This window comes from Xiphophorus hellerii, chromosome 1, assembly GCF_003331165.1.
Source record: "Xiphophorus hellerii strain 12219 chromosome 1, Xiphophorus_hellerii-4.1, whole genome shotgun sequence".
Lineage (NCBI taxonomy): Eukaryota > Metazoa > Chordata > Actinopteri > Cyprinodontiformes > Poeciliidae > Xiphophorus > Xiphophorus hellerii.
This window is the reverse complement of record NC_045672.1, coordinates 15894901-15916594: the sequence shown is the minus strand read 5'-3', so window position 1 is coordinate 15916594 and position 21694 is coordinate 15894901. Positions and strand designations below refer to the sequence as shown.

The 21694-nt window shown below is 38.9% G+C and overlaps 1 protein-coding gene across 2 annotated transcripts; it reads right to left on the bottom strand.

The window, feature by feature from the left end:
- Window positions 1–960: 960 nt before the first annotated feature.
- b4galnt1a (beta-1,4-N-acetyl-galactosaminyl transferase 1a) lies at window positions 961–21365 on the bottom strand. 2 transcript variants are annotated; one of them, XM_032574417.1, is made up of 11 exons: window positions 21263–21365; window positions 8057–8271; window positions 7795–7977; window positions 6807–6913; window positions 6631–6668; window positions 6369–6549; window positions 5279–5371; window positions 5000–5187; window positions 4784–4924; window positions 3408–3645; window positions 961–3324 (listed from the first exon to the last, which is right to left on the bottom strand). In XM_032574417.1, the coding sequence occupies exons 1-11, from the start codon at window positions 21287–21289 to the stop codon at window positions 3116–3118; spliced, it is 1620 nt and encodes a 539-aa protein (XP_032430308.1). In that variant the 5' UTR covers window positions 21290–21365; the 3' UTR covers window positions 961–3115. The 2 variants fall into 2 exon arrangements, with proteins under 2 accessions (XP_032430308.1, XP_032430299.1); XM_032574408.1 differs by lacking the exon at window positions 21263–21365 and having other exon boundaries at window positions 8057–10854.
- Between the last annotated feature and the right edge of the window lie 329 nt (window positions 21366–21694).

Genomic DNA, 21694 nt, shown 5'->3' with positions numbered 1-21694 from the left:
AACTTGGCTTTTAATGCCAGTTCAGCAGTTGTCTGTTTTCTGTCTCTTTATTTTAAGTTGATCTTTTTTTTATCTGTCTGTTTTATTACAGGTGTTTGTGATTAATTGGTTAATTATTGATTGATTCCAGTAGCTTTGATGGCATTACTTTACGACAACTGTGTAGAGTTCAATTAATGCTGACACCCCCGTGGTGACCCATGGTGTTGGCATCGTCATGGCCAACACTATGGGTCCTGTCCTGTCCATGCTTCAGCAGGGACAGGGGACCCGGTCAGAAACGGTGGGAAGATGGATGGACTCAAATGCAGGACAATTCTGAAGAAAAACCTGTGAGAGAGGCTCCAAAATACTTTGGTAGAGCTTACCCTGTTTAACAAGACAATAACCCTGAACAACAATAGAATTAAATGACCTGAGAATAAAACATATTCATGTGTTAGAAAGGGCTAGTCCAAGTCTGGACTTAAACCCACTTTAGAATCTATTTTGGACAGAAAAATGGGCAAAAAATTCATTGTCTCTATTTGCAAAGCTGGCAGAGTCACACGGAATTGCAGAAAAATTGATTTTTTTCCCTTTTTCATCCAGGGAATTGCAGAAAAAGGGAGAGCTCAATGCAAATACACAACACACTTCATATATGATCTTTGCATAACCATCCAGTAGCCAGCGATTGTTCTTTTTATCTTCACACAAGAATTACAGTCAATACATAATAAAAGGTGGATTTCTTCCTATATTATGGAAGAAATATAGGAATATATATTTTCCCCTGGAAAACTTTTTTTCCCAGGGGATTGAAATGGAGGGTGGTGTGGAATGTGAAGCATGCCAACCTTGTCAAATTTTGAAGAGGGAAGAGGAGGTGTCTTTGTACGCACTTAGATAATAATGATAAAAAATATGCCTCGGATTTGAAAAATGAAGGAAAAAAAAACTAATTTGAATATGGAACAATGACAGGAGAGTTGTTTACTGTCTGACAAAGACAAAAACAGAGTAATTACATCCACAGAGTTGGTTCAGTGCGATTAAAGATACAGTGTAAAATGATTCACAAGAATCATATTTCCTTCCAACTATTGTTTTCTTAAAAGTTGGTCAATTCATTTCAAAACCTTCCATGATGGAAACTGCCTCTTTCTTGCCACGTTGCTGCCCTCTGCTGACCAACATCTGATACTTTCACAACCCGTCTTATACCTGATGCCTTGGCCTGATAAAACTACATCCAATTTTGAGTTCAAAACCACGGTAAAAATAAAGCAAATAAATAATTATGTCCTTGTTGGGTGTTTGATAACCAAGTTGATCACATTTCCTCTTTTTTTTTCTCTCGGCATATTTTAAGTAATCCTCCTGACACTGTACCCGCTGGGGTTTTCCCTTTAAAGCTCAAGGAGTATTTCACTAATTGGCAGGAAGTAGTCCACTTCAATTAGGACATGATGAACGAGTATCTGGCCAAATGTTTATTAAGCCAGATTCTACAGTAAGACGTGAACACACATGGAGGGGAATTTTTCAAAATAACCCTGCAAAATCCTCAACAAATCTCAGACTTAGAGAATGAAGATTGAGTTGTCATTTTAGTAAACTCTCACAGGCAATAGTGCAACAACATCTATATACAGTATATATATTCTTAAAATGACCAAATCCCCGCATATGACGGGAGAAATTAAAATATTAGAATTGCAGCCAATGTTTTCCACCACAAAGTGACAAAAAGGAAGCTAAAATAATGAAATATAATGAACACGTGTTAATATTTCTTAAATGTTCCTCCATCCGATAATTAATTACTTACAAATGATTTGTTTAAATATACTGCAAAGACATTTTACCTGATCTTTTGTTTCCCTCTGGTGGTGAAACATTGTAATTAATTTCTTTTCTTCGTCACTTGACTTTTAAATACGAGTGTTTATCAAATTTTACATTTTACATTCATTTACTGTCAGATTTTCAAATGTTTTCATCTGGAAATCTAATATAGGGCAGTGTCCTCACGGCACACTGCCTATATATTTTTTAGATGTTTCCCTCATTTAAGATACTTGGTTCAAATGACTGAAGTTCAGCAAAAGCCTGTTAACCAGTCATCAATTGAAATCATGTGCGGTTGAAGCAGGGAGACATTTAAAACCTGCAGGGCGGTGTCCCTTGAAGACCAGGGCTGGGATCTAACATAATAAAAACATTTGGAAATCTGACATTTTTACATGATGTAAGAAAACAAATAACTTGATGAATTGGGAATAAGAGTCCAATGTGGACTTTTGTGACATTTTCTGGAATTTATTATTTATGTATGATAACAGAGTGTTACCTGACTTCTGACTTAAGCGTGTCACTACACGCTTAAGTGTAGTGAAACTTAAGCATGTAAAATAAAAATAGAAAAAGAAAATGTGCTCATTTTACATACCCGTCCCGGTGTGGTCCCGGGTGACCTTTGGTTTCCCAGGATGTATGTAAAACCCGGGATGTTTTACATGCATCCCGGGACGTTTTACATACATCCTGGGAAACCAAAGGTCATTAATTAATAATTAGTTAAATGAGGAAGTAGACTAAAAACTACTTGTGCTATTATAAATGTGTCACAAGAACTGTTCATTATTGTTGCAACCTGTATAGACACTATAACAAAATTTGTAACTTGAGTTAACATAAAGACAACAAGTTTAGCATTTTCTTTTTCCATTTTTTTTGTGTACAAATTAAATATATTCCCTCCTCTGGAGGATCAATGCATCATGACAACTTATAATAGCCCATTTACACACAAAAATACATATTAGCAACACAAAGTTAAAACTGATCTGAAATTCAAATTATTAGCTCAGTGCAATTAGCATCAACATTGTACCTTACAAATTCAAATGTAAACTTCAAAAGAAAACATGTGAAAACAGTAAACAAATTGCAAAAAATGAGGATTGTTTCAAACAACAAGAACCTGCAGAATTGTTAACATCACAACAGGTGGTTTAAAAAAATAAAATAAAAAAAAGTAAAAAAATCTGGTTGTCAGCAGAAAAAACAAAATATCTCTTAACCAAGAGCAACAACTATTTGTTTTCACGAAACCAGTGTAAGTGTATTTTTATTGACTGGTCATGCACTTGAATCTATTCTTAAAGTAAAAGATCTCATTATGGTTAATACCCGTATTTCTAGAAGAGTATCGAAACTGTTCATAGGCCTTCTGTGTTTCTGTTTTAGTCCATGGCAGCTTGATCTTTGACGCATGGTTAATGATGACGTCACTGCAGGAGCCGATGTGCATGGTGCCCAGAGCATCTACAAAAAACTCTGCAGAAATAAAAGGCAAAAATAAGTTATGCATGTATTTAAAGCTTTACTCTAAGATATTAACATATTTAATGGCCTCTAACCTAGATGGCCTGTTCTTGACAGGCGCGGGTCAAAGCCAACTTGCCGAACTTTGTCGGTTCGAGCCATGAAGAAGTTGATGACGGCGTCTGCTACTACACAGTTGGGAAATCCCTCAACAGCATGGTGGAATCCGTTCCTCATATTTAAACAGTCGCCTTCATTTCCGCCTTCTTCCACTGAAATGGTGTGACGGTATGTGGCAGTGTAACCAGTAAACTCTCTCACTGCACCACCAACCTGACATTTGTGGAAAAAAAAGAGATAAATATGTTCATTTTTTTTATTTTGTTGTTTTACTCTCAAAATAAAAAAAGAAAAAAAAATAGCAAGAAACGGTTGACAGTCTGGTAGGGTCAGTGCACACTATCTGAATATCGCGTTTATTTGTTCATCTTATACCCCACTTGACTTTGTATAGGCTAAGATTTGACACTTTTACACCTTGTTGAGTCATCTAATATAAATTATTAGTGGCGACATGCAGATGTCTCTGTCTATTGCCTTATACAGAATGAACTCCATCAAGCAAGCATAAGTACGGTTTGTGGTGGCTCCAAAACATTTAGGTAATTTACGTTATGGCCTAAACACATGTTTAGACCACATGTTAGACCACAGACCGCATTTTAAACTGTTTGACTTGAGTCATAACTTTCAGATACCCAACAACAAGCCATACCTGTCAAGACTTCCACATTGTCTGGGAAAGTACTGTTTTTCTGCCCCCCCTTCCCACCGTGCTCACGTATTAGTATTTTCCTGTAAATAACTCACATTATTGTGTGGAAATTTCTATGTTCCACAGTAGGAAGCTGTAGGTGGGTGTGAGAATGTGGAAGTTTGTATTTTAATTCAAGGACAAAATCATTAACTTCTTAAGAAGTGTTAATACCTAGATGGTTACCTAGTCAGAGATCAAAAAGAAAGTTGTGACTTGACTCTTGGCCTCCTAACAGTTTGAGATTCATATGGATTCAACAGACAGGTAGTAATTACATAGATCTAAGCCCTTTGATCTTTCTTAAATGTACTAGTCAGTGGTGTAATTTATATTTTTTAAACACAAATATACACTGACAAGAAAAAAGACAGGATAATGAATCCACAACAAGATTTTACAAAGCATGATATTTCTATTTCTAAACGTTTCCTGGAAAAACAACCAAATTCCTCTAGGTGTGTATAGGGCAAATGACCTGACATAAAGTACAGAAATTGAGGTTTGCAATTAGAGGGCCGGCAATACACCGGCCCAGATTAGAGGGCCAGTGTATTGCCCAGGTTTGAAGGGTTGAAAGAAGGCTTTGAAAAGTATGCAAAAAGAAATATAACAAATGACCAAATCAGAGCAGCTGATTTGTTTTGATCAACTTACCAGATCCAGTGTGGTTTTCTCCAGGATGTCCACCATCTTTTCCAGCTTGGTGTTTGCAGTAAAGATAAAATCGTCGTCCACCCAGAGCACATACTTGGTGATCACTTGAGACACTGCCAGATTTCTTCCTGCAAACCAACCCTACAAAGAGAAATTGAGTTACTTTGACTGAATCATTATACTTTTACCAGAACATAGGATCAAGCAAACATTTACCTTTCCAAATGGCATAATGTATTGCTCAATATGAGGGCCGGTCACTGGTTGGGTGTGTTCGTTATCATCCGCTATAATTATGAGGATGGTGGGATAAAACTCCCTTATGCTGGCGATGAGATCTTTGAGCTTGTCGTAGCGCAAAAAGGTCTTGGTAGCGATGGTAACCAGAGAGGTAATGTTGTACCCTGAGTGACAACAGAAACAAAGCAAATAATAAACATGATAAAATGCGTTCTACTATAAATTGTTAATGAAATACAATATGTGCTCACAAACCTTTACTTTGTCCAGAGTTGTAAAGTTTCGGAACGACTCTGTGTCCAACCTTGATGGTGAAAAATGACTCGTGGCCTTCAGTCACAAACTGAACTGCCGGATGAAGCAAAAGCTGATAAGTGAAAGTACATAAAAGGCAATGAGCTTATTAAAGAATTGAAGGCACAGCAAATTATTCTTCCTCATATTTCCTGCATAGTTAGTATGATGGTCAAGAATTTAGAGTAAAGTGTACGCATCTCAAAATCTTGTAACCAATCAGATTATCATCCTAGCTATGGTGAAACGTTTCTGCATACATGTTTCCCTCTACATTAACAAACCCTGCAGGGTTTGGTAGTGAGAAACATTCCCAGATCATGATGTTGCCGCTGATGTTTACAGTGATGTACTCTCGGGTCTTCTCCGTTTTCACCAAATGTGAGACTGTTAGCTGTAGCAGACAAATAGCTGCTCAATTATGAAGTCAGTTAAAATTCATGCAAAGACTTATTTTACACAATGTATTGTAAAGATGTGTTTTAACTTTTATATCAGTCAGATTACATTGACAATTGTTTTACTCATAAACGCAACTAAATATGAAAACATCTGAGGAGTGAAAATTATTTGTAGGCATTTTAAAAATTGTTGCACTCAATTCCTTGAGACGTCTCTTGAAAATGTGTTAATGTTGTTTAAATGCTTAGGATTCTCAATTGGCTTGTATTCGCTCTACGCATCTTTCTTTTCCATCTCCATGTCAATTACATTTGAAATAAACACAAAGCAATTTCTATAAAAGTTTCATATACTGTATATCAAGTTCAGTATCTTAGCGAAAGCCGCAATGCTGCGCATGTGGAAGTAAATGTGCTGGGCCTCGCCTTGGCACTCAGACAACAAATCTAAGTCCCACCCTGCAGGAAATGATACCGTCTAAAAAAAGAAAACCGAGAAAAAAAGCACAAAAAAAAAAGCAAGAATGAAAATTTGTTATTACTTGGGCCAAGAAAAAGAGGAAGTTCTCTTTCGATTTGGAATCTTTTCTACATTTTGTTTTAAAAATAGCTCCTGATACAGTGTCATGGTGTTAAAACGTGAACTTTACCTAGGTCTGATGTCATCGGATGAAATATGGTGTTGGTATATGTGACAAACTGGAGCTGCCTGTTCAGAACATAGAGAGCTGGACTCAACAGTGAAATGTGCTTTTCACCCATTCCTTTTACAGAGACCCCGTCCACTGTGGCAGCAACGTCAAAAGTCCCCATTGTCGCTGTCAAATTTACCTGTTTTTAGACAAGATTTTTTTTTATAAGTATTAGCCACATTAGACAATCTGTGTAAAAAACAAACAACAAAAAAGTTACCATATAGCTGTTTCTGCCTTCCAGCCTTAGACCCAGACCTGTGGAGAGAGTGGTGATGTGGATGGAACGCATTAATGGAGCAGAAGATGTTCACTAGTAAACTCAAGATTGGATATTATGGTGAACTGTTTATACCACAGTTTCTGACACTATCACATGTAATTAAGTATTATTACCTGGGATGATGATTGTTTTGAGGGGTTGCACCTTCACACCTTGGGTCGGATACTGAAGAGGATTGTCAGCCTCGGCAATGATGAGCATATCTGCTGCAGTATGGGACCTGCACGCAAAGGCAAATGGGAAAAAACAGGTTGTTGTGACTGAAGCTACTCTTGAGTTCACCAGGCTGACCTCTTTTTTACAAAGTAACGCAGTTAGCCTGCTGATGCTTCCACACTGATAGCAGAAATACATCCACACAGGGCACAGAAAGTTTCAATTTACATATGACTCAAGCATTTCCAACAATTACTAGTGCAAAGCAGTACGATTAACTGATCAGGTTAATAAAATAATGACATGCAATAAAGTTCCTTTATCTAAAATAATAGACTAAAGAACAATTTTCTACTTTCTTCATTATTTGACCAATTAAAAACCTTGGATATCCTACTTCTTGGATAGCAATACAAAGCTTACTTTTGGTGTTGTAAAGAAAAAAAAAAGATAATTTAGGTATTGAATTACTCAAAAGTCAGATTTCTTTTCCAACTTTTCCAATGTCCTTGGGATGAAGTGTTAATTGTTAATGACCAGCAGCCTGGTTTTTTATGTCCCTATGATTAAGAGCTATTTGTGTGAGCTTCATAGATCAGTGCTCAATTTGTGGTATTGGAGGAGACGTTTAAATAGCTCTGAAAAAACTTGTGGCTTTCAGTGTGAGAGTAGCTGCTTGCTGCAAAGCCAGACAGTATATAACAGAAAGCTGCAATCTCAAAGACGAAAAGATACGTATCGACTTATTGATGCTCTTTGAAATACTTTCACTTTCAAAGTGACTCCAGCTCACTCACTTGATCCACGGATCAAACTGTTAATATTTTTCCACAACAACTGGTTTGTTTAAACAAGTTTAAACTAGATCCCAAATTCTTCAGCGCCCACATTGCGCATTGAGATAAGAGAAGGGTATGGTCACAGTACTCTTATCTGGATTTTTACCTTCTCAAAAACTGGTGGTACTCCTCTGCTCTCTGTTGCTGTACACTCTCAGGATCAGATTGTACTTCTAAGAACGCCTGCTGGAGGTTGTGAGCCCAAACACGAGGGAAGAGTAGATTGGAGAATGGTAAGTGAAAGGTTTCCTCTCCGGCCTGGCACACACATGCGTTCTGAGGCAAATGACTGTGGGAAAAGTTGAAGAAAATTAGCAAGGATGAAAAGATGAATTTACAGTTAAAGAAAAAAGTAATAATACTGACACCTTGCCACATTTTCTTTGATCTTGTAGGGAATGTCAGAATAATCTGTTATGATGCTTTGACTTTTCTCAATGAGCAGTTTTTGGATTCGACTGCCTTGTCTTGGTTGTATATTGACTCCTAAGGTGTTTGAAGGGCTCCGGAAGTAATAGAGGACAATTAGCAACAAAGCAAGAAATGGAATCACTTTAAGGCCCCATCTGCAGTTAAAACGCATCTGGAGAAAAATGACAGGAATATCAAAATGACATGACAGAAACACATAAATGGAGATAGATGACATAATATTGTTTTACAAAGCAGGATTGTAACTTCCCTCCCTATAAAGAGGAAGTTTCACTTGCTGGAAATCTGCTAGTGTAGGGAACTAGAAGATTTCACAACTGACTTAGCCTGCTGGTAACCTGATAGCCTGAAAACAATAATCTCATGTTTTTTTTTTTTTTATCAGTGAATGGACCACAAATAAGACTTTACCATAGCTGTTCAGTGTAAATATATTTGTAAAAAGCAGCAGCTGATGCAGATAAAGTTTCAACTCTTCTGTTCAAAAAGCTCACCCTACCATTATCCAAAGTGGTGTTGGGGACGGATTCCACCACCGTCCTAACATGGATTCAGTCAGATTCCTGCCACTTCAAGGTATTCGTAGGAACTCGAATAGCTGAAATCCAAGAACTGACAGATAGCTGGGCTTGGCAGTATGTGACAACATCTGACAACCCCGCAGATGATCTAACTAGGGGCAAAAGACTGCGAGACCTCACATCCCAGTCCCAGTGGGCATGTGGACCATCATTTCTGCAGCTACCGCAGGGCCAGTGGCCGGAGCATCCAATTACACCATGCACCAACTTTGCTGAGGAGCAGCGTAGATCAGCAACTTGCTTGGTTGTAACCTCTGAACCCTGTCTGCTCCCAGATGCACAGAAATTTACCAGTTTTAATGACCTCTTAAAGGAAACTGCCAAATGCCTTCAGGGGTCAACTGGTGACAACCTCACAGCAGAGAACTACAAAGAGGCTGAACTTACTCTCCTGAAATCTGCTCAAAGAGACAGTCTCCCAGATGAGATCCAGTGGTTGACCACCGGGAACCACCGTCCACCGTCCAGTCGTTTAGTCACCCTGGCTCCAGAATATGACAAGTCACTCCAACTCATCAGAGTAGGTGGCAGACTTAGACGTTGCAATGATTTTGAACCTGCTATGACTCATCCAGTAGTCTTGGACCCAAAACATACTGTCACTAAACTACTCATTCGACAGGCTGACAGAGATTTAAAGCACCCAGGAGCAGAGGGATTGTTTGCCGAGTTGAGAAGGAAATACTGGATTCTTAGGAGCCGTGAAGCCATAAGGAGTGAACAGTGCTGTTGCCCCGAGTGCCAGAAATGGAGAGCTCAACCTGTCAATCCAAAGGTGGCAGACCTTCCCATTGCATGCCTTCGACTGAACCAGCCAGCCTTCTTTTCAACACGAATCGACTGTTTTGGTCCAAAGCAAGTGAACGTTGGTCGGCGAATTGAAAAACGCTGGGACCTGCTCTTCAAATGCTTGACAACTCGTGCCATTCATATTGAGGTGCTGTCTATCCTCAGTTCTGACTCATTTCTCATGGCATTAAGAAGATTTGTCTTTCATCATGGTAAACCAACTGAGATACTCTGCGACCAAGGAACTAATTTTCGCGGAAGAGAGAAAGAGCTGCAGGAATCCTTTAATGCTCTACACCCCTCCTTATAATCCCAATTAGCAGAACATCAAATCACGTTTCGATTTAATCCTCCCAGTGCTCCCCACTTTGGAGGATCCTGGGAGCGGGAAATCAGATCCATAAAAGCAGCCCTGAAATCCACAATAGGCTCGCAGGTTGTACTAGAAGAAATCCCGCAAACAGTGCTGATCGAGATTGAGGGAATGCTCAACTCGAAACCTTTGGAGTATGTATCATCAGATCTAGCCGACTCAGACCCCATTACCCCAAATTTGTTGCTGATGACATTTGTTGCTACCCCAAGTGTTATACCATGACTCAGAGCTCATTGGACAGCGACATTGGAGGACCTGTCAAGTGTTATCAGATCGCTTCTGGACACAGTTCATACGTCACTACCTGCCTACATTACAGATTCGGTCGAAGTGGCAAAAGGACACTTCTCCTATCCAGTTGGGTACTGTGGTGATGATAGTGGATCCCCAACTCCCCAGAGCCTCATGGCCTATTGGAGAGATCAGCAGAGTATTCCCGGGAACTGATGGCTTGATCAGGTCCGCAGAGATCAAGGTGAAAGACCACATGTACACACGACCAGTGAGCCGCCTTATCTGACTGTGAGCTTTAAACTGCAAACTGCAAGTTTGGGGGCGGCTATTCTGAAGGCCATGTTGTAGTTCCTAGCTTAACAACCAGGTGGCGCGGCCGTTTGTGGGTGGTATTTCTTTTTCATATACCAAAACATTGTTTGAGAAGCCGTGCAGGTCAGTGGACGTAGTGTTTGAGGGTGGTTTTGTGATTTCGTTAGAGCGTGCGTCCATATGAGTGGTAGGTTGCAGTGGCATTTTATCAAATTTGATATAATGGATATAATGTGTCTTATTCTATAATGTTAACCTGCTTTAGCCAGAAAATTTTAAGGACAGAAATGCTTTAATTCAAAATAAACTTGCTGATATCACTCATTTTAAGTCTTATAATAAAGTGACATCAAATTAACTGCTAGTCACTCACAGCAGCAGCACAGGTTGTGGATATATGAATGTGTGGAGAGGGTAGCTGATTTCCGTTTCCTGGGGGTCCACATTGAGCAGGGCCTCACATGGAACATGAACACCTTCGAGCTGACAAAAAAGGCCCAGCAAAGACTGTACTTCCTGAGGGTTCTCAGGAGGAACAACATCAAGGAGAAGCTGCTGGTGTCCTTCTACAAGTGCTCCATAGAGAGCATACTGACTTACTGTATCTGCGTATGGTATAACAGCAGCACTACGGCTCAAAGGAAAGCTCTCCAAAGGGTTGTGAATACAGCCCAAAAAGTCATTGGCTGCCCTCTCCCCTCACTGGAGGACCTGCACAGCAACCGCTGTCTAAGAAAAGCACAACACATCACAAAGGACACTTCTCACCCCGGACATTCTCTGTTCACACTGCTGCCTTCAGGCAGAAGATACAGAGCAATCAGAACAAGAACCAACCGTCTCAGAGACAGTTTTGTTAGCAATAACAAAACTAAATGCAATCAAAAACAACCATTAATCATCATGAATGATGTATGTGAGAATGTGGCTATTCTTATTTATTAGGGTTTTTTTTTTTTGGGTTTAAGCATATGCACTGACTGATGGCACTTTTTAAATTCCGTTGTTCTTGTGACAATGACAATAAAGATTTATCTATCTATCTATCTATCTATCTATCTAGGTTGCACACTCTATACACTTTTTCTGCAAGCAACACAACAAAGAACATCTGTTAGTAATCTCAAAACCACATCTTTCTCACTCTTTGCATTGGCCAGTCTGTGCTATGGCACAGACTTATTGCCATAGCAACTGACAGCAACGCCCCTAAAAAAATACTGAAATATTTCCCACACAAAGAGCAGAACATTCAGTCTGTTGCAGTGGTATGGGTTTAGGCTTAATGTTTATTTTGCGATTATTAATAAGTGATTGATGTGGTACGAGGAGAAATCTATAAATATTTCGCTGCACTTGACTGTATGGCTAGCTCGCTATTACTGTCTCTTACTCTGCAGTTGTGGAGTCACAATGTCTGGGATCATGAGCGCCCCCTGCCATGAGGCAAGAAAACTGCCTGCCTCGCCTCGAATAAGTTGTCTGCCGTTTCTGATCGCTCCTCAGCACACGAAACACGTTACACACAGAGTTGGTGACAAAAAGCAATGTACATTATAAGCTAAATTATGGAAAATCAGTTCATATATTAAATGTGTTTTAACCTCTTTATTGGCGACGTACAGACTGGAGGAGCATGCTCTCATAAAATGGCAGTAAGCGAGAGGTTGCGCAATCCAAGGTGAGGCTCAGCTCGATGCTGCCTCACCAGCTGCGCTTCGGAGCATTTGAATGGGAAAATGCGAAAATTCAGCGATTTTGAAGGAAAAATAATCAAAATTTGTTAAGCTAATACTTTACAGTACAAACCACAGGGTGAAAATAGCAATATAAATCATTTTATCATTATATTTTTCCATTATGACAGGTGAGACTCTGTCTCACTTGCCTCCCCTGACCACATGTCACTTATATATACAGTATACAGTATACCTCATTATAACGCGGTTCACCTTTCACGGTCTCGCTGCTTCGCGGAGTTTTTTGTGCAGTTTTTTTTCACAGTAATTTAATAATTGTAAAAAAATAAAGGTAACTACTTCAAGGATTTCGCCTATCACGGGTTCTTTTCGGAACGCAACCCCCGCGTATATATATATATACTGTATATACTGTATATATATATACAGTACAGACCAAAAGTTTGGACACAATTGTGTGTCCAAACTTTTGGTCTGTACTCAGTTCAGACCAAAAGTTCGGATACACCTTCTCATTGAATTAAATGAGAAGGTGTGTATTGATTACAGACCAAACGTTTGGACACACAGTTGTGTCCAAACTTTTGGTCTGTACTGTATATATATATATATATATATATATATATATATATATATATATATATATATATATATATATGGTAATTTTTCATAATAGGTTGGCTCCCTGGTTTAACTGAGAACATCAGAAAAATTTTTGATAAAATGTCAATCTACATATCTAGAGTCCTACTTGGAGAGATAGTCCATTGCTGTATAAAAAGTCTTTTGTTCATCACCTACTTGTGTGCTGTAAGGGCAGGATGTGGTCAAATGTGAAGTGTGAATGTGAAGTGAAATAACTCTGTACAACTTACAGAGTAGACTGACTAGTTTCGTGTCAGAGTGTTTGAACGCTGTTTGCCTTTGAATAAACCATCTAAAGACAAAGGTCGACCTGTCTCTAATTTATTGAGCTGTTTCCTTTCCCTTTTGATAAATAATTTTCACAACACCTTCTTGTCCCTCATCAGTGTGTGACCTCTGAAATATATTTATGAAAGAATAGTCAAAACTTCTAATGGAAACATTCCTAAACCTTGTGGAGAGCCTTTCTGGAAAGTCACGGCCATTTTGGCTGCAACAGGCTTACATCACTATAAATTTTATGATTTATTATAGAATATCATTATAACTCATATATGTGTGCATATGCTTAAAAATATTAACACAGTTGAATAAAACATTGTGATCCCTCAGCATGAGAGATCACAAAGTGGTAGCAAATTAGATGCAAATAGTGGATGGTTCTGAGTCACCACAGCACAAAGTTTACTCTGTGAATCCAGGGTTGCCTAGGGCAGCGGTTCCCAACTGGAACTACTGCTCCTGCAGTAGCGCTGGAATGCTGCCAATCATGCTATAGATGTGTGTCTGTTACAGCACACTTGATTCAAATTACTGCAGGTCTCCTCTGCAGCCACTAAATGCTGCAGAAGCCTCTTGATAACCTATTCATTTAAGTCAGGTGTTTGGAAGCAAGAAGACACCTAAAACATGCAGAGCAGGGTTACTTGAAGACTAGGTTTGGGAACCACCGGCTTAGGGTGACCATGTTTTGATTCCCAAAAAAAGAGGACACTTGACCCAGTCCTGAAACAGACTAGGGATGCACAATATTAATGTTGGTATTCGCCGAAGTTAGTCATTTTCAAACAAAATCAGTATCAGTTTAATACAAAACACAAAAACAAAAACTGGAATGTTTATTTCTACCTTTGTATCATTTGTAAATGTGTTTCAAGAAGGGGATATGGTTGACCATATGGTACTTGTTTGGTCATGTGTAGAGATTGACCAGTGCAGGTTTTTTTAAGGCCTATACCATATATTTTATGGTCTGTCAGGTTTTGAAAATGGGCAGACAGTTCTAAGATCGTAGATCTTGTAGTGTGAACTGGGCTTTACACTAAGGAAATGAGGAAGGGGGGTCAGTGGAGAGCACCGGAGTTGAGCCTTTTTTTTATTCAGTGTCATTAACAGAAAGAGAAAAAGGCCGGAAGAGACGATAATGCTGATAATTAAAATGACGTCGGTAGTTTTAATTTATCGTACGATTAATTGATTTGTCGTTTATCGAGACAGGCCTACAGGAGTTGTAAGTACTGCAAAGTTGTCTGTTATTATTAAATCTTAAAACAAGTGAATTTTGCTCTTGTCATTTACAATATCTTTCAGAAAGTAATAGTTTGTGTCACATCTACAGGTTCATAACATCAAGAGTAATAACCAAATCTTACTCAAGAGTTTAATAAAAATAAGTGCCATAAATCCAAGTGCATAAATGTTCTTTTGGCTTTTCATTGTTGATAGTGACAGATGTTACTGTTCAAAATACTCAATTTCAGATTGATCAAGAAACAGACAACTTGCTGACACTAATGAGAAGGGTGATGCTGAGATCTGGATTTCAGTAAAGAGGTCAGGTCTGGTTTGTGGGCAGTGGTTGAAATGCGTAAAATGTCATGCAAGTGGGAGTCACTTAGTCTCCCAACAAGAACCACTTGAGGTTCTTGTTTAAACAAGAACCAATTGACACTGTTTGGTAACACTGTTACGTGTGAGAATGTCTTCTCACACAAATATGTGGAGCCAAATAAGCTCAGCAATTTCTTAGTAAATGTTCGCATTTCTGGAAACCTGTCTTTATCCAGCTTGCTGGTGTTTGCCGCGCCATTCATCGTCACACTGCAGCTCAATGAGCTCCAGCTGCAGCTGTGGAGGAGCATCATCAGGGTCCACAGAGAAGGGAGAAGAGAAAAGCAGCATGTCCTTTTCAATAACTGCAAAATCCCAAAAGCGTTTGTTAAATTCCACAGAAAGAGATGCGATAGCTGTTGCATAACTCTTCACTTGTGCACCGATTTTGTCCTGTGGGAAACTGTCAATGACCTCTTTCAAAGCCGGGAAGTGCATGGTGCAGGACTCTGTTTGGGACAAGTGTCTGGAAAAGTTGCAGCTTGGTTACAAAGGCCTTGATGTGAGCGTATAGCTGGCTCACCACTGCATCTCGTCCTTGAAGATTAACATTCAGCGCGTTCAGATGCTTCGTTATATCAACCAAAAAAGCCAAATCTGCCAGCCATACAGGATCGGACAGTTCTTCCATCGGATGCCCCTTTTCACTCAAAAACTGTTCAATTTCCTTTCTGAGAACGAAACATTGCTGCAGTGCGGACCCCCGACTTAGCCACCTCACATCGTTGTGATATATTACGTCTCCGTATTCAGCCTGGATGTCAAGCAAGAACTGCTGAAACTGTGGGTGGTATAGTGCTTTAGAGAGAATAGAATTGATTGCCTTTACCACTGATTTCATAACATGATCCAATTTGAGATGTTTGGCACAGACAGCCTGCTGGTGAATTATACAGTGAAGTTTAATGGCGTTACCTCCTTCTTCGCTGACTTTATTGCAGATCAGTGTGGACAACCCACTTCGCTCACCAGCCATGGCAGGCGCACCATCGGTAATGATCCTAGAGACTTTACTCCATAGTAGTTTCATATCATCAACAGCTTCACAAACAGAAACGAATAAATCCAATCCTCTGGTTTGGCCTTTTATGCTTTGGAGGTCCAGCAGCTCCTCTGTTATGTTCATATTGTTGTCAACTCCTCTTAAAAAAATCAGTACCTGTGCAGTGTCAGATGCATCTGTGCTTTCATCGCAGGCTAATGAGAAATAATCAACAGCCTCTCCCCTGTCCCCCAGTTGTCTCTGAATATCCAACGATTTGTCCTCAACTCTCCGTGCCACACTGTTACGTGCCAGGCAAACATTTGCAAATTCTTGCTTCTTCTCAGGGCAAATGTTCTCTACCATTTTCATGACACAGTCTTTGATAAATGTACCTTCAGTAAAAGGTTTGCCATGTTTAGCTATTAACATGGAAACTTCGTAGCTTGCTTTGGTGGTATTTTCTTTTGACTCACAGGCCCACGTGAAGAATCGCTGTTGTGATGCCAGGGCAGCTTGGAGCTGCTTCACTTTTTCAGCACAGTCACTCCCTGTTAGCTTGTCGTATGTGTTAGCATGTTTAGTCTGGTAGTGTCTCATTACGTTGAAATCCTTATACAAGGCAACCGTCTCATTACAAATTAGACAAGCACAATTGCCTTGATTTTCAGTGAAGAAGTTTTGTAATTCCCATCTCTCTTGAAAGCGGCGGCCCTCACTGTCAACTTTCCTCGTTTTCTTTGCAGTGGCCATAGCAGAAATGAGTGGAGAGGGGTTCGCGGCATGGATGCAGAGACTATTAAAGTGGTGCTGCCACCATTTGGTGAAAGGAGGAATTACAGTTTCAAGTTTTATGATTTATTTATTCTGTTTGACAGTGCAGGCGGGCCATAAATAATACATTATAAGACCGAAGCTCCGGGCGGTATGAAATCTGACCGCGGGCTGTGATTGGCCCCCGGGCCGGACTTTGGACATGCCTGGTCTAACCGATCTCCGATATGTGCTGCCTATTTTTCGTTGAGCCAATTCTTGCATGTAGCATTAGACAATGTATATTGTCTAATGTCCAAAGCCAATATTGCTTTTTCTTCCTCCATTTACATGACAAAAATTGCATAATGAAAACAAATGTTACACAAGTATCAATTTAAAGCTGGAGAGGAGAAAATTAGGAGTGCACCGATTGCAGTTTTAGGGCCAATCTCAGATTACGATCTTTTAAAAAGCCTAACCTGCTGATTCAGATTTCGGCCAATACCATTCTTTTGTCTGAAATGTTGCTCAATATGACAGTGATCCCTCGTTTTTCGCGGGGGTTACGTTCCAAAAAGAACCCGTGATAAGCGAAATCCGCGAGGAACCTTTATTTTTTTAACAATTATTATACAATGAAATACTCCATAATACATTTAAAACAAAGAACAAAACCTTTTTTACAGGGCCAAGCATTTTTTTTAACAAATAAAAGTACTGTAAAAAGGTTTTTCTTTTTTTTACAAATAACTAGTATACTGAAAAATAATAATTTTAATAATTGTCTCACAATTCACACACAATGTAAGAATTAACAAAAAAAAAAAAAAAACCAAAAAACCTAATAAATAAGAATAGCCACATTCTCACATACATAATTTATGATGATTAATGGTTGTTTTTGATTGCATTTAGTTTTGTTATTGCTATCGGGTAAAAACTGTCTCTGAGACGTGCGCCACATATGCGCTATTGCTATGCTCAGGCGAAAACTTGATAGTAATCGCAATATAAACATCTGACAACATAACTTAACGGACTGAATGATCCATTTTGTTGTTTTTACGTACTTTGTGTGTCTGGTGTTGACTGACCCCCCCCTGACAGGCTTGAACGCAATCTCTGCTCTAGATGCTCATTGAGCTGGTGTCTGTCTGTTGCCATGGCAACAGGTCCGCGTGTAGGGTCGAAGGTCACACGGAGCGACAAAAAGGTGGTTTTGTTCTTCATCTGTTTATCAGTGTTACTGTACCTTTATTGTGGCGCACTGAAGCAGCTGCAATTTCTTAAACTTAAACAAGCGACCAAACTGAACTAATTCCCTGCTTTGTTTGTCAAACGTGACGATATAACAATCATCAAACTATGGCTCCTACAGCAGAGATCAATCATGCAAAATAAAATGATTGACCAACATAAGAGAAATTCGCCCCTTCTTGCAACCTGACAGAACTAACAGAAACCAATTTTTTTTTATAGATTTGCATCAGGGAGAATTTATGTATCAAACATTATCTTAAGCCATATTTAATAAATGTCTCTGATAATAAATGATGGTGCTACTAATATTTTTGTGACAGATTTCTGGTCATCCTGCATTGGAATAGAATGGTTTTATGGACATAACTCAATGGCGTAACACACAGCGACAAATAAGCGCTGTCAAATCCAGTAATACATATCAATTGGAAGCAGTACAAAAGACGTAAAAATAACTCACTATACTACATTAAGAAATTATATTTAATCCTCTGTGCTACATGAAGCAGATTTTGAAACAATGAAAGTCAAAAACAATATTTTGCTACAAATAAATAAAGTCCAATGTTAGGTCATTTGATTACTGTTTCTCCAGATGTGGGCAGAATGCCTGAAAATTATACTCAAGTAAGAACAGTACTGCTTCAACATGTTTTTATTCAAGTAAAAGTAAAAACTGCATTTGGTAAAAAGTCTACTCAAGTACTGAGTAACCGATCACATGATCAATTATTTAATATCTAAAAATTACACAATTAGATGGACCAAAATATAAAGTTAAGTGGGAATTTTGGTATTTTAAACACAAAATTACAATTCTGTTCAAATAAGAGTAGCGATACTTTATAATAAAGTTACTTGAGTACAGGTACTGGTCAAAAAATTTTAATATCATGAAAAAGTTTACTTAAATCAGTAACTCCATTCAAAAAGTAAAATTCATATATTACATTAATTCCTTACATACAGACTGATATATGTTAAATGTTTATTTCTTTTAGTGTTTACAATTATAACTCACAACTAATGAAAACTCCACATTCAGTAGCTCAGAAAATTAGAATATTGTGAAAAGGTTCAATATTGAAGAACCCCGGTGCCACACACTAATCAGCTAATTAACGCAAAACACCTGCAAACGCTTTTAAATTGTCTCTCGGCCCAGTTCTGCAGGCTACAAAATCATAGGAACGACTGCTGACCTGACAGTTGTCCAAAAGATGAACTTTGACACCTTGTACAAGAGGGCAAGACATAAAAGTCACTGCTAAAGAGGCTGGCTGTGCACAGAGCTCGGTGTTCAAGCACATAGAGGTGAATGGGAGGAAAAGGTGTGGTAGAAAAAAAGTGGACAACCATTTGTGATAACTGCATCCTGGAGGGGATTGTGAAACAAAACCCACTTAAAATGTGGGGATAATTCACAAAGAGTGGACTGCAGCTGGAGTCAGTGCTTCAAGAACCACCACACACAGATGTGTGCAAGATAAGGGTTTCAGCTGTCGCATTCCTTGTCAAGCCACTCATGAACAAGAAACTGCGTCAGAAGCGTCTCACCTGGGCTGAAGACAAACAGGATTGGACTGCTGCTGAGTGGTCCAAAGTTATGCTTTCTGATAAAAGTAAATTTTGCATTTCCTTTGGAAATCAAGGTCCCAGAGTCTGCAGGAAGAGAGAAGAGGCAGAGAATCCACATTGCTTGAGGAACAGTCAAGTTCCCACAGTCGGTGATGGTTTGGGTGTCGTGTCATCTGCTGGTGTTAGTCCACTGTGTTTTCTGAGGTCCAAGGACAATGCAACCACCAGGAGGTTTTAGGGCACCTAATGCTTCCTACTGCTGACCGACTTTATGGAGATGCAGATGTGAAGGAAAAATTTAGTAACAATGTTTAAATAAATTTGAATGTACACTTTATGATGTTTTTATTAAAGGTTTGCACTCAGTTGCAGCTCTACAGGACATATGCTCTTCTGACCCTCCTCAAAAAAGTGAAGAACAGATGAGGGGATGTTCAGCCCCAAGTAAGAACTCATCCGATTCTCACTGAGATGTGAGCTTTGTATGTTTTCTCCATTTGCAAATGATATTCAAATCTTTTGACCAGACCCTGTAAAAGTAAAAAGTTCAGCATAGTAAAAATACCCCTGGAAGTACATTTGTTTTTCAAAAAGTATATGTAATTGAGTAAATGTAACTAGTCACTCCCAAACTCTTCCCTTGTCAGGGAACAGAAGAAAGCGGCCATGGCTGACATGGTGAACGCTCTGCATTGTGAGCGGCACCAGAACTCCTGGATGGATCTCCTTCAGGAAGAAGCAGCCATCAGCAGAGAGATTTCAGATCTCCACAGAAAAGAGTTCAGCCAAACACCAGAGGAAAAATAAATTCTGTTGTGCTCAAACATAGCAGCCTTTTTTCTTAAACCCACCACACACATGTTATAGTTTCCATGGTGTTGTGGTCCTCCTAAAAACCTCTGCAAACTTAACTTTTATTGAAACACAGAACATCCAGAAATGTGATGAACTGCAGAGTGAAAACACAATGAGATGAAAATATCTGTCTATATTATACTAAAGACATTAACACTACCCTGCACATTTTAAAATGTCTGTTCCAGAACAGCTGATACAAATAGCATTAGCTCATCCATTCCATCCAGAAACCTGTAAAAGTGTCGATGTGAGACTGTTTTTAATTTTTGTTATCATATTGAATAATTTCGGATTTTTGTCTTATTTTTTGTTCTAAAATGGATTGCTTGGGGGTTAAAATAGCTTAAGCTCAATATAATCTTCAAACAACAAAGCTACAAAAATAGAATACAGTATTGATTGAAAGTTTTAAACCCATTTTCCTATTTTGGTTTCATGTTACACTGAAGATTCTTCAACACAACAACTAAACAGTGAGTGGATAGAAATATATAATGCAAGGTAGAAATGAACAAACAAGCCATTTTGGTTTCTTCTTAATACCAACCCTAACAGTTATTTCAAACTGGTTTATTGAATAATGCATGGGTTATCTTATGGATGCCTTCGTTTGGAAATCTATTATGTGAAATTATCAGTAAAATACTTTAATCCACTCAGTTCTCAGGTCGGTCTGCCCTGCATGTTTCAGGTGTTTCCCTTCTCACACACAATTAGACAAAATATTGTCATCAAACAGCCAGTTAGTGAGCCTGGGACACAGGGGAAACAGACCTGTCAGACCAGCCATCCTGCCCAAGAACGAAAACAAAATGTGCACCAATTCACGAACAAACGAGGCTGCAAACGTCAAAAGTTACATCCCGCGAGTTTAAGACAACTGCTTTACTTGTTGATGGGAAGCTTATACAATAATGATATTTAGACGAGGTCATGTTTGTATTACAGCATAAATTTAAAAATAATATATGTAGAAGTTCGCAGAGAAGAGAGATCTCGTAGATAGGCTAAATTCTACCTGCATCTGTTTACTGCAGAAACAAATGCAAGCATATCCTAATGTTCGCCTATCGGAAGATTTTCCGAAATAATACAATTCGCGTCATTTTTAAAACACGTTTTCAAAGGCCAGGTCTCCAAATAAAGCTCAAACATAAGGGGCAAAAACGTTTAAATCTTACTGTAATTATTCTTGTTAAAGTTTGCATCTGGTCCAGACTTCCTCTTAACTCAGATTAGAGAAATCCAGTGGCTGTCTGTGTTTGGGTGTCGCAACCTTGCGCACAGTCGGTCTGGGCGTGACGAAGTAATTAAACGGGTTCAGGCGCTGCAGGGCCACTCATACAAATAGCTCAGAGTCAGAACTGTAATACATTTTAAATGGAGTGCAATGTAAAAAAAAAAAAAATCATTGAAGAAACCTCACTTCTATTATAATGTCTGTTTGACAAAAAGGTCAAACTGATCGTCATATTCAATACATCGGAATATTATTGAAACGCTGTCTGTGTTTATTAACCTTAATGTGCCATTAGTTTATGTTTACAACCTTTTGCTAATGTTTGTGATTATCCTCTGCTTACAGACAAGACTTTTATCAGACCATTAAAAAT